The following is a 14,804-nucleotide window of genomic DNA, read 5'->3' on the forward strand; positions in this document are numbered from 1 at the left end:
ACATACATACACATGCTGTAAAAAGTTGAGCTATTAAATATAGTTTTAAGAGAAATAAAATTGTGTATGACCAGAGATAGATAAATGTTCCAAAACTGTACTAAGTGGGTCATAGCCCACGCAAGCTTATGCTATAATAAATTTGTTAGTCTTTAAGGCTCCTTGTTTTTGCTGAAACAGACTAATACGGCTACCACTCTGAAACTCGTCACCTTATACTCAGACTCTCACCTTCTAATCTCCAGCTCTCCTCACCCCCTTCTCCGCCATATGAAAAGGCAAAAATAATTGTTTGTTTTTAAATAAAATACAAAGTAAACAGCCCCCTTAGAAAACACAGATTTTAGAACAAGGGCCTCAGAGTTTTACATCATTCTCATCGTTTTAGTATCTGAAACTAGACTAGACAAAATTCTGGAGAATAAACTGTTGGGAATAATGCTACAATCCGGAAGTGATGGACCAGATGACCTAATGGGTCTTTTCCGATCTACAAGTTCTATAATTCTATGAAAAGACATATCTGTGTCTCTTCCTCCTACCGATGAACTAATTACTTGTGGTAAACAGGGCATAACTACTGGCTCATGACCAGGAGTTATCTGGTCATTCTATCGGGTCTATTCTATTGACAAGCTGTCAGTGTTGCAATGCTACTGTGCCCCAAGACTAAGGAGCAGGAATGAAACTCTCAATCTCAACCAGCAGTGGCCAAAGTAGCAACACAAATCCCTCAATCTTTTGAGCAACAGAAAAAGAATCACCTCTATACTATTCTCTGTTTTGACAGCCTGCAAAACAAGCATCTGAGATAAAAAATCAGATCTGGATCCCTTGTGTAGTAGCACAATTAATCTTAAGGAAAATGTGTTATATGTTCCTATGGTCACAGGGTATAATAAATTAATGTAATTAATTTCATCACCTGAATACGTAAATCACGAAAATAGATCACTTATGATTAACTACTTAGCAGTGATGGTTCCTGAAGAGTGAAATAGTATGAATTTTCCATTTAAATCTGTATTAACTTCCAACTTCCACCACAATATAGAGCCAAAAATCATAGTAAAAGAAGAATCAAATCTGTTTATAATCAGACCTCTTAAAAAGGATTAGCATAATACCCATGCATATTTATATACTATGTCAATCATATGTTAGATACAGTCAACTGCAAAACATAGATTAATGTAATATTACATTTGAGAATTTACAGGCTAAACAGCCAAGAAATATGGAAGTGTTCCTACGGCAACTTTAACTAGTCCATGTTGCACATTTAAGATATGTAGTATTTTGGTTTACTATTTACACTGATTAAATATATACATTCATTTACAGAAAACTATATGTACAATTTAGACAAGTTAATGTTGCTCTGAAAATCTTAAATTATATTTATTAGACCTACATGAGAAATAATTTTCCCGTCCCATGAGAATTTGAGATTTCAAAACATTTTCTTATTCCAAATTCAGATGAAAAGTCAAAATTTTAATTTTCACAAACTGATAACCTGTCTTTATTATAACACAATCTATCTAACAAGTAACTCATTTGCTTATATAATGGTTGAAATACTACATACTTGGCACTCATATACTACACACTGCATAATTCAAGTAATTATACAGTTAAACTGACTTGTATAAAGTGTAATAAACCATACTATTAGTGTGATATCATGGTTTTCAGCACTTTTAAAACAGTTTCTAGTATGTCATATACAGGGCCCAACTATGCACAAGATTTGCATTGCATCTCTCAAAAATCTGTAATATTTTATGCCGTTTAGGTGCTGTTGAGATGTCGGCTGTCATGTTTCTCCGTACCCAAAGCACAATACACATTCTAAATCTAGATAATTTATTTTTTCAGATCAAGGAAAATGCCAGAGCCAGATTTGTATATGCAGTCCAGATTCTACTCATTGCTTGCACAAAAGAGCCACATCCTGACTGCAAGTGGCTAATTGAGAATTCCTCCAGTGGAGGGAAGGACAGAGGTCTCACCTGGTACAATATTGATGGAGTGACTACTGAACTCTAACTTCTCCCCATCATCTGACTATGTCAGAACTTTGCTACACTGTGCCAATTCTCAGCTGGGCTATGCGTGCATAAGGTTCATAGCCAGTTTACATCAGTTAAAGCCTAAAGCTTAACCAATGCCGGGGCTGGAGCCACTATTTCTTGAGAATCAGAGAGTTAAAACTGACTCCCTGATGGCCCACAGGAGGGGAGATGCAGATCTTGGCACCGAGAAGAATCTAGCCCATAAAGTCCCCATAAGAAGGAAACAGAGACAAAGGCCAAAAGTGGAAGAACTTAGCACAATACACAATGTGTTAGCATTCTACTGTTCAAAGAAGACATATCAGAAGCCAATTAATTAAATAAAATTTATTCCAAACTGTTGCTAGAATAAACAGCACTTTTGAATCTTGGAAAATGATTCTTCAGCAGGGGAACTCTGTCTGCAAGAGACAACAGCAACTGAATTCCTTTATTTACAGTAGTACCTCAAAGATACGGAGATCAGAGTTACGAACGGACCAGTCAACTGGACACCACGTGAAATCAGAAGTAACAAATCAGGGAGCAGCAAAGAAAAAAAAAAAGCAAATACTGTACTGTGCCTGTATTGCATCTTAAAGGCTGTATTACATCTGGGCTGCCTGTCCCCACCCCCACGCACAGGGCAGCCACTTACAGCAAGACACTGGGGCTGCCAGCCTATGGCAGCTGGAGCCAGCAGAGCAGGAGCAGGGCTCGGGTCTGCGTTGCTTTCACCCCCCCGCCTCGCCAGGAGGGGGATGCACTGTTTTTACTTCTCTCCCCCGGCTGGAAGTGGGACGGGCTGTTTTCACACACACACAAACAGCCCTGCCAGGAGAAGGACAAGCTTGCAAACTCATGCCTGTGCTGAGTAGGGAGCTCAGCTGCTGTTGAAGCCTGGGCTGGAGTGTCGGCTGCTGGATCTGGAGACCAAACTGTGCTTCGTTCAGAGCTACGAATATTTCAGAGTTACGGACAACTTCCATTCCCGAGGTGTCCGTAATTCTAAGGCTCTATTGTAGTATAACAGTGAAGCTGCAACAAAAATCAATATTTTACATATCCCTACCAATGTGCTTCACAGATGACAGATTGTTTTAGCCCTTATATCCATTACACTTTGGCTTCTTAGCTGAGACTAGCACAGTTTATGCCAGTTATTATGGTGGAGGTTTTGCCTGCTATAAATTACAGGGAGACAATGAAGGCCCTCATTCTGTAATACACTATGCACAGGCACGCCATATGGGAACAGATTTCAGAATAACAGCTGTGTTAGTCTGTATTCTCAAAGAGAAAAGGAGGACTTGTGGCACCTTAGAGACTAACAAATTTATTTGAGCATAAGCTTTCGTGAGCTACAGCTCACTTCATCGGATGCATTCAGCGGAAAATACAGTGGGGAGATTTATACACATAGAGAAAATGAAACAATGGAGCAGGATCCTGTTGCATTCATTACCTAAGACCTGGCTGAACTTCTGGAAACTGACCTTTTGTGCAGAAAAAGAGCTATGGGATACAAATGAGAAGAATACTGAATGTGAATGAATCTGGGAGCACTATCCTAGGAACATTGTTTGAAACAAGATAATAGGACTGAACATTGAAAACAATGCAAAAAAGATTTCCAGCAGTAAGGGGACAAAATCCTTCTGTTCTCTGACCTCAGCCCTATGACATAAGCAAAGAAAAAAAGCTAACACATCTGAGGAATTAGTTTATAAAAAAATTATTGAAGCCAGGGTGCTGTATCCAGAAAAGTTAAGGGTGATATAAATCTTCTCTTGGCATATTTCGAAGTTCTCTCTGCAACTAAATCTGACAAAGGGTTAATTTGTCCTATATTACAGTTCAGAAAGCCATTTTATTTGTAAAGCTTATACGGTTACTTTTGTTATTAGCTTTACTTTCAACTTTGCAGTATTTGAATTTCGTTTAATGGAAAGGTACTGTGGAAAAGTTTAAAAGGGGTCAAGCGGTCATCTATCTGACCTGTGGCCAAATTCAGCCCTGGTGCAAATAGGTGCAGTGCCACTGCATCAATGAAGTTGCATTTAGAAATACAGAAATGTAGGACTGCAAGGAACTATCTAGTCCAGCCTGCTGTGCTAAGGCAGGACCAAGTATACCTATACCATCCCCAACACGTGTTTGCCTACCCTTTTTTAAAAAACCTCCAGTGATGGGGATTCCACAACCTCCCTTTGAATCCTATTCCAGTGCTTAATTATCCTTATAGTTAGAAAGTTTTTCCTAATATCTCACCTAAATTTCCCTTGCAGCAGATTATGCTCATTACTTCTTCTCTTACATTCAGTGGACATGAAGAACAACTGATCACCATCCTCTTTGTAACAACCCTTTACATGTATGAAGACTTATCAGGTCCTCCACTCAGTCTTCTTTTCTCAATATTAACCATGCCCCGTGGTTTTTTAAAGCTTTCCTCACAGGTCAGGTTTTCTAAACCTTTTTCATTTTTATAGCTCTCCTCTCGACTTTCTCCAGTGTGTATCTTTCTTAAAGTGTGGCACCAAAATCTGGACACAGTACTCCAGTTGAAGCCTCACCAGTGAGGAGTAGAGCAGGTCAATTACCTCACATATTTTACATATAACACTACTGCTAATACACCCCATAATGGTAGCAGCCTTTTTAGCAACTGCATCAGATTGTTGACTTACTCAGTTTGTCGTTCACTATCACGAAGGCTCCATGTTGGTCACGGAGGTAGCGGAAGTCACAGATTCCATGACTTTCCGCAACCTCCGTGACTTCTGCACCAGCCAGTGTGGCTGGCCCTGGGGCCAGCTGCTCAGGTGGCTCTGGGGACAGACACACTGGCCGCTCCTGGAGCAGCTCTCCAGTCAGCCACTCAGGCAGCCCTGCTGCCAGCCGCACCGGCCACTGCTTGAGTGGCCCCAGGGCCAGCTGCACCAGCCGCTGTTTGGGCAGCCCCAGGCAGCTGGCCCAGGGACTACCCAAGCAGTAGTCCCAAGAGCAGCTGGAGCAGCTGCTGCTTGGTGGCCCCTGGCAGCAGTCCCAGGGCAGCTGGAGCAGCTGCTGCTTGGCGGCTGCTGGCAGCTGGCGCCACTGGCCCTGGCCCCCCGCTCCCCGAGCGGCGGGCCAGGAATTTTTGTTTATTGCCCGTGACCTGTCCATGATTTTTACTAAAAATACCCATGACTAAATTGTAGCCTTAACTATAACCCCCAGATACTTTTCACCAGTACTACTGCAAGGTCAGTTATTCTTCATTTTGTATTTGTGCATTTGATTTTTCCTTCCTAAGTGAAGTACTTCGCGCTTATCTTTATTGAATTTTATCTTGTTGATTTCAGATCAAGTCTCTAATTCATCAAAGTTGTTTTGAATTCTCATTCTCAGTCATCCAAAGTGCTAGTACCCCTTCCCAGCTTGGTGTCATCTGCAAACTTTATAAGCATACTCTATCCTCCTCTATCCAATTCATTTATGAAAATACTAAATAGGGACCCAGGAGAGACTCCTGTGAAACCCCACCAGATAAGTCCTCCTAGTCTGACAGCAAAACATTGATAACTATTCTTAAATACATTGTTTCAACCAATTTTGCATCCACCTTAAAGTAATTTAATCTAGATGAAATTTCCCTAGTTTGCTTATGAGAATATCATGTGGGACTGTATCAAATACTTTACTAAAGTCAAAGTACAACATGTTCGTGCCTTCACCCCTACATACTAGGTCAGTAATCCTATCGAAGGAAAATAGGTTGGTCTGGCATGATTTATTTTTGACAAATTCATGTTGGCTATTACTTATCACCCGATTATCCTCTAGGTGCTTACAAATTGATTAATAATTTGTTCCAGTATCTTTCCAAGTATCAAAGTTAGGTTCACTAGTCTTTAATTCCCCAGGTCCTCTTTGTTCCCCTTTTTAAAGACAGGTACCTCTTGGACCTCACCCATCCTCCATGAGTTTTCAAAGATAATTGCTCATGGTTCTAAGACGGCTTCAGCTAGTTCCTTAAGCCCCTAGAGTGAATTTCATTAGGCTTGGCTGCCTTAACTTGTTTACAGGCTGAATTAGGCATTTAATCTTTTCATTATATTTTTGATATTACAGATTTCTTCTTAATAGGCAGCAGATATAAAACAAACAAAAGGAAGTATTTCTTCACACAACACACAGGCAACCTGTGGAATTCTTTGCCAGAGGATGTTGTAAAGGCCAAGTCTATGACAGAGTTAAAAAAAGAATTAGACAAATTCATGGAGGAGAGGCCCATCAATGGTTATTAGGCAGGATGGACAGGGATGGTGTCCCTAGCCTCTGTTTGCCAGAAGCTGGCAATGCACCACAGGGCATGGGTCACTTGATGGTTACCTGTTCTGTTCATTCCCTCTGGGGCACCTGGAATTGCCCACTGTTGGAAGACAGGATACTGGGCAAGATGGATCTCTGGTCTGACCCAGTATGGCTGTTCTTATGTTCTTGTGGTTACTTTACGTAAGACCAAGATGGAACCAGACTCCTGGCATGCAAAATTAAAAAGGTCATAGAGAAGTTTTTAAACTAACGGCTGGGAAAAAGCTAAAAGGTGTGGACGAGCATATGGTTTGGATAGAGACATCCCTGAGAGCAGGATTTAGAAAAGGGGATACTCTATATCCTAGAAAGAGCAGAGATCAGACAAAGAGCAGACAAAGAGCAGACAAAGTCCAGAAAGAAATTGAAGAGAAACAAACTGTCAAACAAAAAAAGAGTCCCATTCATTTACATCACAAGAAGGCAGACAACTAAATATTGACAAATTTTATAAGTGCTTGTTTACAAATTCTAGAAGTCTAAATAATAAGATGGGTACTTGAGTGCCTGGAACTAAATGAAGATATTGATGTAATAAGCATCACAGAAACTTGGTGGAACAACGATAATTAAGGTTAAGATTTTGTCAGGGTTATTTTTAGTAAAAGTCAGGGACAGGTTACAGGATCCCCCCACTGCCTAGGGCAGCTGAAAGCTGCAGGAGCCACTACCACTCACAGTGGCTCAGAGATCCAGGTCCTCTGCTGCCCAAAAGCTCTGGGGGCCCTCCACCGCCCGCGGCAGCTCCAGAGCTCAGAGCTCCAGATCCCTCTGCTGCCTGCAGCAGCTGAAAGCTGCAGGGGCTGCTGCCACTCACAGTGGCTCAGAGCTCTGGGACCCCTGCTTCCCATGGTGGCTGAGAGCTCTGGGAGACCCCTGCCACTTGCAGCGTCTCGGAGCTTCAAGATTGGTGGCTTGGAGCTCTGCCAGCAGGGGCTGAGAGCTCTGGGTCCCCCTGCCACCCACGGTGGCTGGGAGCTTCAGATCCCCCCACTACCCGCGGCAGCTGCGAGCTGCATGGTCTCCTTGCCAGTTGTTGCAGCTCAGAGCTCCAGGTTCCTCCGCAGAGGGGTGGTAGCTGCAGGGGCCCCCACCACTTATAGCGGCTCAGATCTCCAAAGCTCCTGCCGGCTGACAGCTCCAGCCCCGCCGCCCTGGGGCTGAGGTGGAAAATATCATGGAGGTCACAGAAGTCATGGATGCCGTGACTTTGATGACATAATCTTAGCCTTAATGATAGTCAGTGGGACATAGTATTACCAGGGTACAAAATACACAGGAATGAGAGAGTAGGTCATGCTGGTGGGGAAGTAGCACTATATGTGAAAGAAAGCAAGAGTCAAATATTAAATGAATCAAACAGTACAAAAGAATCTCTATAGATAGAAATTCCATGCTTGAATAATAAGATTATAGCAGTAAGAATATACAGGTTGAACCTCTCTAGTCCGGCACCCTCTGGACCTTAGTGCTGAACCAGAGAATTTACCGAACCATGGGAGGTCAATGCAGAGTTCCAGCGGGTCTCCATAGGCGTGGGAAGTAGGGGTGTGGGGGGTGCTGCAGCACCCCCAGGCTTTGCATCCAGCATGGCCCCCCGCCCAGGGGCTCCGATGCCAGCCCCAGGTCCCAGCCACCAGCCCCTCGGCCGGGGTCCCAGCCGCTGGCCCCAGGTCCTCCCCCTCTCTTCCGGAGCTTGAACACCGTGAATCAGCTGTTTGCAGCGCTTCGGAAGCACTGCGAGGGAGGAGGTGGAGTTGGTAAGCGCGGGGCCACTGGCACACAGTGGCAAGGGGGAGGGGAGCAGAAGGGGGAGGCTTGGCGCCAGTAGATGCTCCGCTCCCGCTAATCTTTCCCCGTGGGTGCTCCAGCCCGAGAACACCCATGGAGTCGGTGCCTATGCCAGACCATGGATATTGCCAGACCAGGGAGTGCCGGACTAGAGAGGTTCAGCCTGTACTACAGACCACTTGACCAGGATGGTGACACAGTGGCTCTGAAATACTCAGAGATTAGAAAAAAGGAGGACTTGTGGCACCTTAGAGACTAACCAATTTATTTGAGCATAAGCTTTCGTGAGCTACAGCTCACTTCATCGGAATGCATCCTTTTCTTTTCGCAAATACAGACTAACACGGCTGCTACTCTGAAACCTGTCAGAGATTAGAAAGGCTACAGAAAACAGAAAACTTAATAATAATGAGGGATTTCAATTATCTCCATATTGACTGAGTACATGTCACCTAAGGATGGGATGCGGAAATAAAATTTCTCAACATCATTCATGACTGCTTCTTGGAACAACTACTCCTGGAACCTACAAAGGGAGAGGGAATTCTTGATTTAGTCCTAAGTGAAGCACAGGATCTGTTCCAAGAGGTGTATACAGCTGAACTGCTCAGTAATAGTGACCATACTGTAATTAAATTTAATATCATTGTAGGGGAGAAAATACCGAAAAAACCCACCACAGTAGCTGTTAACTTCAAAAAGGGGAACCATATAAAAATGAGGAAGCCAGTTAAATGTGAATTAAAAGGAAGAGTCACAAGACTGAAATGCCTGCAAGCTGCATGGAAACTATTTTAAAAAACAGTAATAGAGGCTCAAATTAAATGTGTACCTCAAATAAAAATAAAACAGTGAGAGGGCCACAGAAATGCCACCCTGGCTGGAGAAAGTAAAAAGAGGCAGTTAGAGACAAAAAGACATCCTTTATAAAATCAGAACTCAAATCCTACTTAGGAAAATAGAAAAGAACATAAATTCTGGCAAGCCAAGTGTAAAATATACAATAAGGTAGAGGAAAAAAGCCAAAAACCAAAAAACCAATCCGAAGAGCAACTAGCCAAAGACACAAAAACTAACAGCACATTTTTTTAAAGTACATCTGAAGGAATAAACCTGCCAAACTATCAGGGGGGTACTGGATGATCCAAGTGCTAAAGGAGCACTCAAGGAAGACAAGGCTGATGTAGAGAAGCTAAATTAATTCTTTGCATCACTCTTCACTGCAGAGGATCTGGGGGTGATTCCCACACATGAGCCATTCTTTTTAGGTGACAAATCTGAGGAACTGTCCCAGACTGATGTGTCAATAGAGGTAGTTTTGGAATAAACTGATAAATTAAACAGCAATAAGTCACCAGGACTAGAAGGTATTCACCCAATAGTTCTGGACTTCATTCAAACAATAAAATACAACTAAATAGATAAAATTCACCTTTGGGCTAAACTACAGATTGAAAAATATTTATTTAGATTTGTAAAATAACAAAGGTACACCTCTCTCAGTTCAGGGCAACTACACCTGTAATCTCACCCTGTGGTCCAGCAAGGGCAAGTATTCACAGGCTTCCGGCTCCCCAGCCATCAACTCTCTTGGGCAGAGACACGTGCATCTCTCAAACTTGACCAGGGTATTTCCAGGCTGCACAGTTTCCTGCCTACACTGGCAATTCCCCACCAATGCAGATTGCCTCAGCAGGCCTGCTTTCTCTTCTCCTCAGAGTCTATAAACAGCGTAATTAGCCACAGTTAAGTTACAATACAACTCTTTTTAAGCAAGCACATTTAGTAGTAAAGTAAAAAAGCATTTCAGAGAAAATATATTAAAACAATAAAATCAACAACAACACCCTACATGCATGCTAATAAGCTTAACAGAGATCACCCCTAGTTGGTGTCAGTCCTTCCAACCCTTCTCCAAGTATTGGGGCCCTTCTCTTGGACAGAAGGTCCTGTCTGTTTTCCGGAACATAACGAAGCCCCTGAGTCAGCTTAAACTCAGGTTAATTATCTAAAGTCCTTCCTTTGACTTTGGCCTCTGGAGAATCCACTTTGAACTAGCAGGGGCAGCGAGTAATATGGGCCCATGGTACCCATGCTCCAGCAATATTCAGGGCCGAGGGGCCTGGCTCCACCAATGTATGGGGCCGGGTCTCTCCCCCGGCCCTACCTGCTGCCCCCTGTGCGCCTCCCCTGAAGGTCCCCTGCCCCCCGCCTGATGCCCCCATGCGTCTCCCCTGGACCCCACAGCATCCCTGCCTCAAGCGGGCGGCTGTCCCCGGCAGCTATGCGCTGCACTCCACTCTGCCAACTCCCGGCACCAACTGCCGCCGCAGGGTCCTAGCGCCCCCCCATCCCCTAGTGTCAGGGCAGGCTGACCCTGCCCTTTCGCCTTAGACGGACAGACCCTTTCCTTTTCCGGTGGGACCATCCACCAGCACAGCCCCCCCCCCCCACCTGCAGTCACCGCTCCTGCCCCACACTGGGCAAGGGGCAGCCCCATTCCCTACCCCCAGTGAGGCTACAGTGAGGGGCAGCAGCAGGGGAGGAGGCGCACACGCACCTACCACACCCACCACAGCAGAGGTGAGGGGGCTTCCTGGATCTGACAGGGGCTCTAGGAGCACGTGCAGGGACAGTGGTGCGAGGTGAATGTGCTGCCAGGAGTGGAGAAGGGGCCCCTCCCTCGGAGATCGCTGCTGCCAGTGCGGGGGAGGGCTGGAGGGAGTCCTCCTCTCTGGCCCCAGCCCGGAGAAGCCTGCCTGCACCCCAAACTCCTCATACCTGCCCCACCCCAGAGCCCGCACCCCCAAGCCAGAGCCTTCACCCCTCTGCACCCCAACCCTCTGCCCCAGCCCTGAGCCCCCTCCTGCACCGTGAACCCCTCATCCCCAGCCCCACCCTGCAGCCCTCCCCTCAGGACCCCAACCCTCTGCCCGAGCCCCTCCCATACCCCAAACCCCTCACATTTTTACATTATTTTAAAACATATATATTGGCTTACAAGGCAGGTGTGTGCACGCACGCGCGCGTGTGTGTGTGTGGGGGCTTGGACCCGTTTGGGCACTACCAAAAATTATACAAACCTGCCGCCTGCTGGATGTGTTACATCCTGAATGAGTACCCAATCACACTCCACTGTTCTTAGTTCCTTGAGGGCTGTAGTTACTCTCCCGCATGGAATTACATACAATCCCTGGCCCACAATGACACACGCAATACAGTAAGAGCTCCCCAAGATATTGCAGGAAATTGTCATATCTGTCACAACACCTAATCCAAAAGCTCTAGGTGCCCTGCCATTATTTAAAAGTACAAATTATTCAGACTCCAGTCAGCCTTGCCACCATCATCATCCAGGTGTAATAAAACTATTAAGGGCCCAATTCAGCAAATCACTTTAGCATGTGCTTCACTGTAAGCCTGCATTTGAAATCAATATGATTTACACAACATTGTAGCGCTTTGATGAAATGGGACCTTAATGATATGATGGGGTTAAGCAGCACAGCAATATCTCAATTCCACCTCAGAGCCTCTCCAAATGGCCCCCAAAATAGACTAGCTTTGTAGCATGTCATGAAAGTTAACAGATTCAGGTTATTCTGGACCAAGTGGGGAAATAAACAAAGGCAAGAGGCCACCTGGAGAACATCCTGCCACAAGCTCTCTCATTGTTATACCAAAGTGTGCCTAGCTCAAGTAACTGCTGACCACAGCTGTGGCAATATTAGCCCAAAAGGAATTTTATTTGAGAAATTTATTAACAACAACAAAAACAGTAGACGGGAAATGGGAATTCAACTTCAAAGCACAGCATGCAGTACATCTATGCACCATTATAAATAGTTGACATTTACAGTTACCTACCATTTTATGCAATCTCTCATTGTCATACAGAATTTAAACATAAAAATAGAATGATAGCAAGATTATGTCAAAATACTCAGAAACTGATCAAAGAGCAATATCTAATATACATACCACCAAGAACTCCTTTTTGTCGACCATCTCATTGCCATCAGTATCAAACATGTTGAAAGCTATTTTAAAACCTGCATGAGGCTCTGCCAGAAAAAGAATACAATTGTCAATTATTTGCAAAAAGTGATGATAAAAGTTTAACCTTTATGAATATAAACTGAATATTTTAGATCAGATCCTCAACTAGTGTATATCAGTATATTTGTGCATATAAACAGTGTATAACTGACTTACAGCAGCTAGGGATCTCACCTTATACATTTGTTTCACTTTCAACATTTCAGAAGCTTAATGCAAACCTCAAAGTTCATAGATTGAAAAAAAAAAAAGAAAAGAAAGAAAAAGGGTAAAACATCTTGAAGCAGTGGTGGTTTGGTATTGAGGAGGGAGAAGCAATCACACATGGCTATTACCTGTTGTCACCTCCTAGGGGTAGGGACAATGTTCCTCCCAGAGTCATTGTGGAAATTGAGGCAAAACCCATTCTGTGGGTGGGTGGCGAGGGGCGGGGAGGTTATGTGCTTACAGTAATCGAAGATTTAAGAAAAATGTTTTTACAATACTGCTTAATTGAAGTGAGGATCCGTTGTGGCACTGAAGTCCAAATAGCGATTCTGAAAAGATATATATCTGATTCCACACTTCTGATCTGCAAATTATGTTGATTGGAATGTCAGATAAATAGAGACTACCATATTGCTGGCACAATGCACCTTAATTCAGAGCCAGCTTTCCTCAGCAAAAATACACACAGCCAATACATTTGGACAACTTTTGCTAGGAAAGGCATGACCCATCAAAATTAGTTAATAAGCCCCCCACAAAATTATAAGATTTTTGCAATGATGAAATATCATCCAAATTTTAACTTAAAAACTTCTTACCATTCAGTTTTATAAAAACTGGCTTCTACTATCCAGGAACAAGAACTTGCTAAGGACAATACGAGAAACAACATACTGACCAAGGTGAAATCCCTGAACAGCGTTAGGTGAGAAGTGACGGTCCTAAAGACAACCTTATCTTTGTGAAAGAGAGTAAACAGGCTATCTTTTAAAATACCCTACAAATCACTCATTGCTGTCTTTAAAAGCTTTGGAAATAGCCAGAAGAAATGACATCTTAAAAGAATACAGATAAAGACTAGTAAAGACTAAACAATAGAATTCAAAAGCCAGGCTATATTAGAAGCTTATGCAATAAACCTTTTAAAAATCTAGCAATATCGAAGTAAGCAAACAATTTAGTATCCTGTGAATTATGGCAAAAAGAACAAACAGGGCAACCAAATGAAATTTAAGATATCACTCACAGAACAGATTTAATAAGGAAATAGATTTAGAGGATACAAGGAAAAGGGAAATAGGGACAAGGCAACTAACAGAATCTCAAGACAAGGAATAACCAAGAGCTGTAAAGCCTTCTTCTGTTTAGCACTGTATTACTTATGTTAGCTAAATAAAAGGTGACAAACATGCACTCTCCCCCGTCCCACTGAGCTCTATTATATTTCAAAAGCCTGGCAATTAAATATAAGGGGACACATTCACCCTATGTATAACTCCACTGACTTTTATAAGAATTAATGTCTCGCCTGAGGACAAAGTATCAAATGACTTGGAAATAATACTAAGAGGCTAATAGAACATTTTGGTATACCAAAGTACCAGTAATTTATTAACCAGAGGTTTCAGAGTAGCAGCCGTTAGTCTGTATTCGCAAAAAGAAAAGGAGTACTTGTGGCACCTTAGAGACTAACAAATTTATTTGAGCATAAGCTTTCGTGAGGGAAAGGGAAGAAGGAGGATCCTGGGAACTACAGGCAAATCAGCCTCACCTCAGTCCCCGGAAAAATCATGGGGCAGGTACTCAAGCAATCAATTCTGAAGCACTTAGAGGAGCTTATAGATCAGGAACAGTCAGCATGGATTCACCAAGGGAAAGTCATGCCTGACTAATCTAATTGCCTTCTATGACAAGATAACTGGGTCTGTGGATGAAGGGAAAGCAGTGGACGTGTTGTTCCTTGACTTTGGCAAAGCTTTTGACACTGTCTCCCACGGTATTCTTGCCAGCAAGTTAAAGAAGTATGGGCTGGATGAATGGACTATAAGGTGGATAGAAAGCTGGCTAGATTGTCGGGCTCAACGGGTAGTGATCAACGGCTCCATGTCTAGTTGGCAGCCGGTATCAAGCGGAGTGCCCCAAGGGTCGGTCCTCGGGCCAGTTTTGTTCAATATCTTCATAAATGATCTGGAGGATGGTGTGGATTGCACCCTCAGCAAGTTTGCAGATGACACTAAACTAGGAGGAGCGGTAGATACGCTGGAGGGTAGGGATAGGATACAGAGGGACCTATACAAATTGGAGGATTGGGCCAAAAGAAATCTGATGAGGTTCAACAAGGACAAGTGCAGAGTCCTGCACTTAGGACGGAAGAATCCCATGCACCGCTACAGACTAGGGACCAAATGGCTAGGCAGCAGTTCTGCAGAAAAGGACCTAGGGGTTACAGTGGACGAGAAGCTGGATATGAGTCAACAGTGTGCCCTTGTTGCCAAGAAGGCCAATGGCATTTTGGGCTGTATAAGTAGGGGCATTGCCAGCAGATTGAGG

At 43.6% G+C, this 14,804-nt stretch overlaps 1 protein-coding gene across 1 annotated transcript in view; it reads right to left on the reverse strand.

The window, feature by feature from the left end:
- Positions 1 to 14,804, reverse strand: part of MICU3 (mitochondrial calcium uptake 3) — a 149,293-nt gene that overhangs the window by 48,331 nt on the left and 86,158 nt on the right. Inside the window, exon 6 of the mRNA XM_077814568.1 lies at positions 12,189 to 12,271. Within this exon, the coding sequence (XP_077670694.1) occupies positions 12,189 to 12,271 (83 nt within the window). The remainder of the gene's footprint in view (positions 1 to 12,188; positions 12,272 to 14,804) is intronic.

This window comes from Eretmochelys imbricata, chromosome 4, assembly GCF_965152235.1.
Source record: "Eretmochelys imbricata isolate rEreImb1 chromosome 4, rEreImb1.hap1, whole genome shotgun sequence".
In the NCBI taxonomy this organism is placed as follows: domain Eukaryota; kingdom Metazoa; phylum Chordata; order Testudines; family Cheloniidae; genus Eretmochelys; species Eretmochelys imbricata.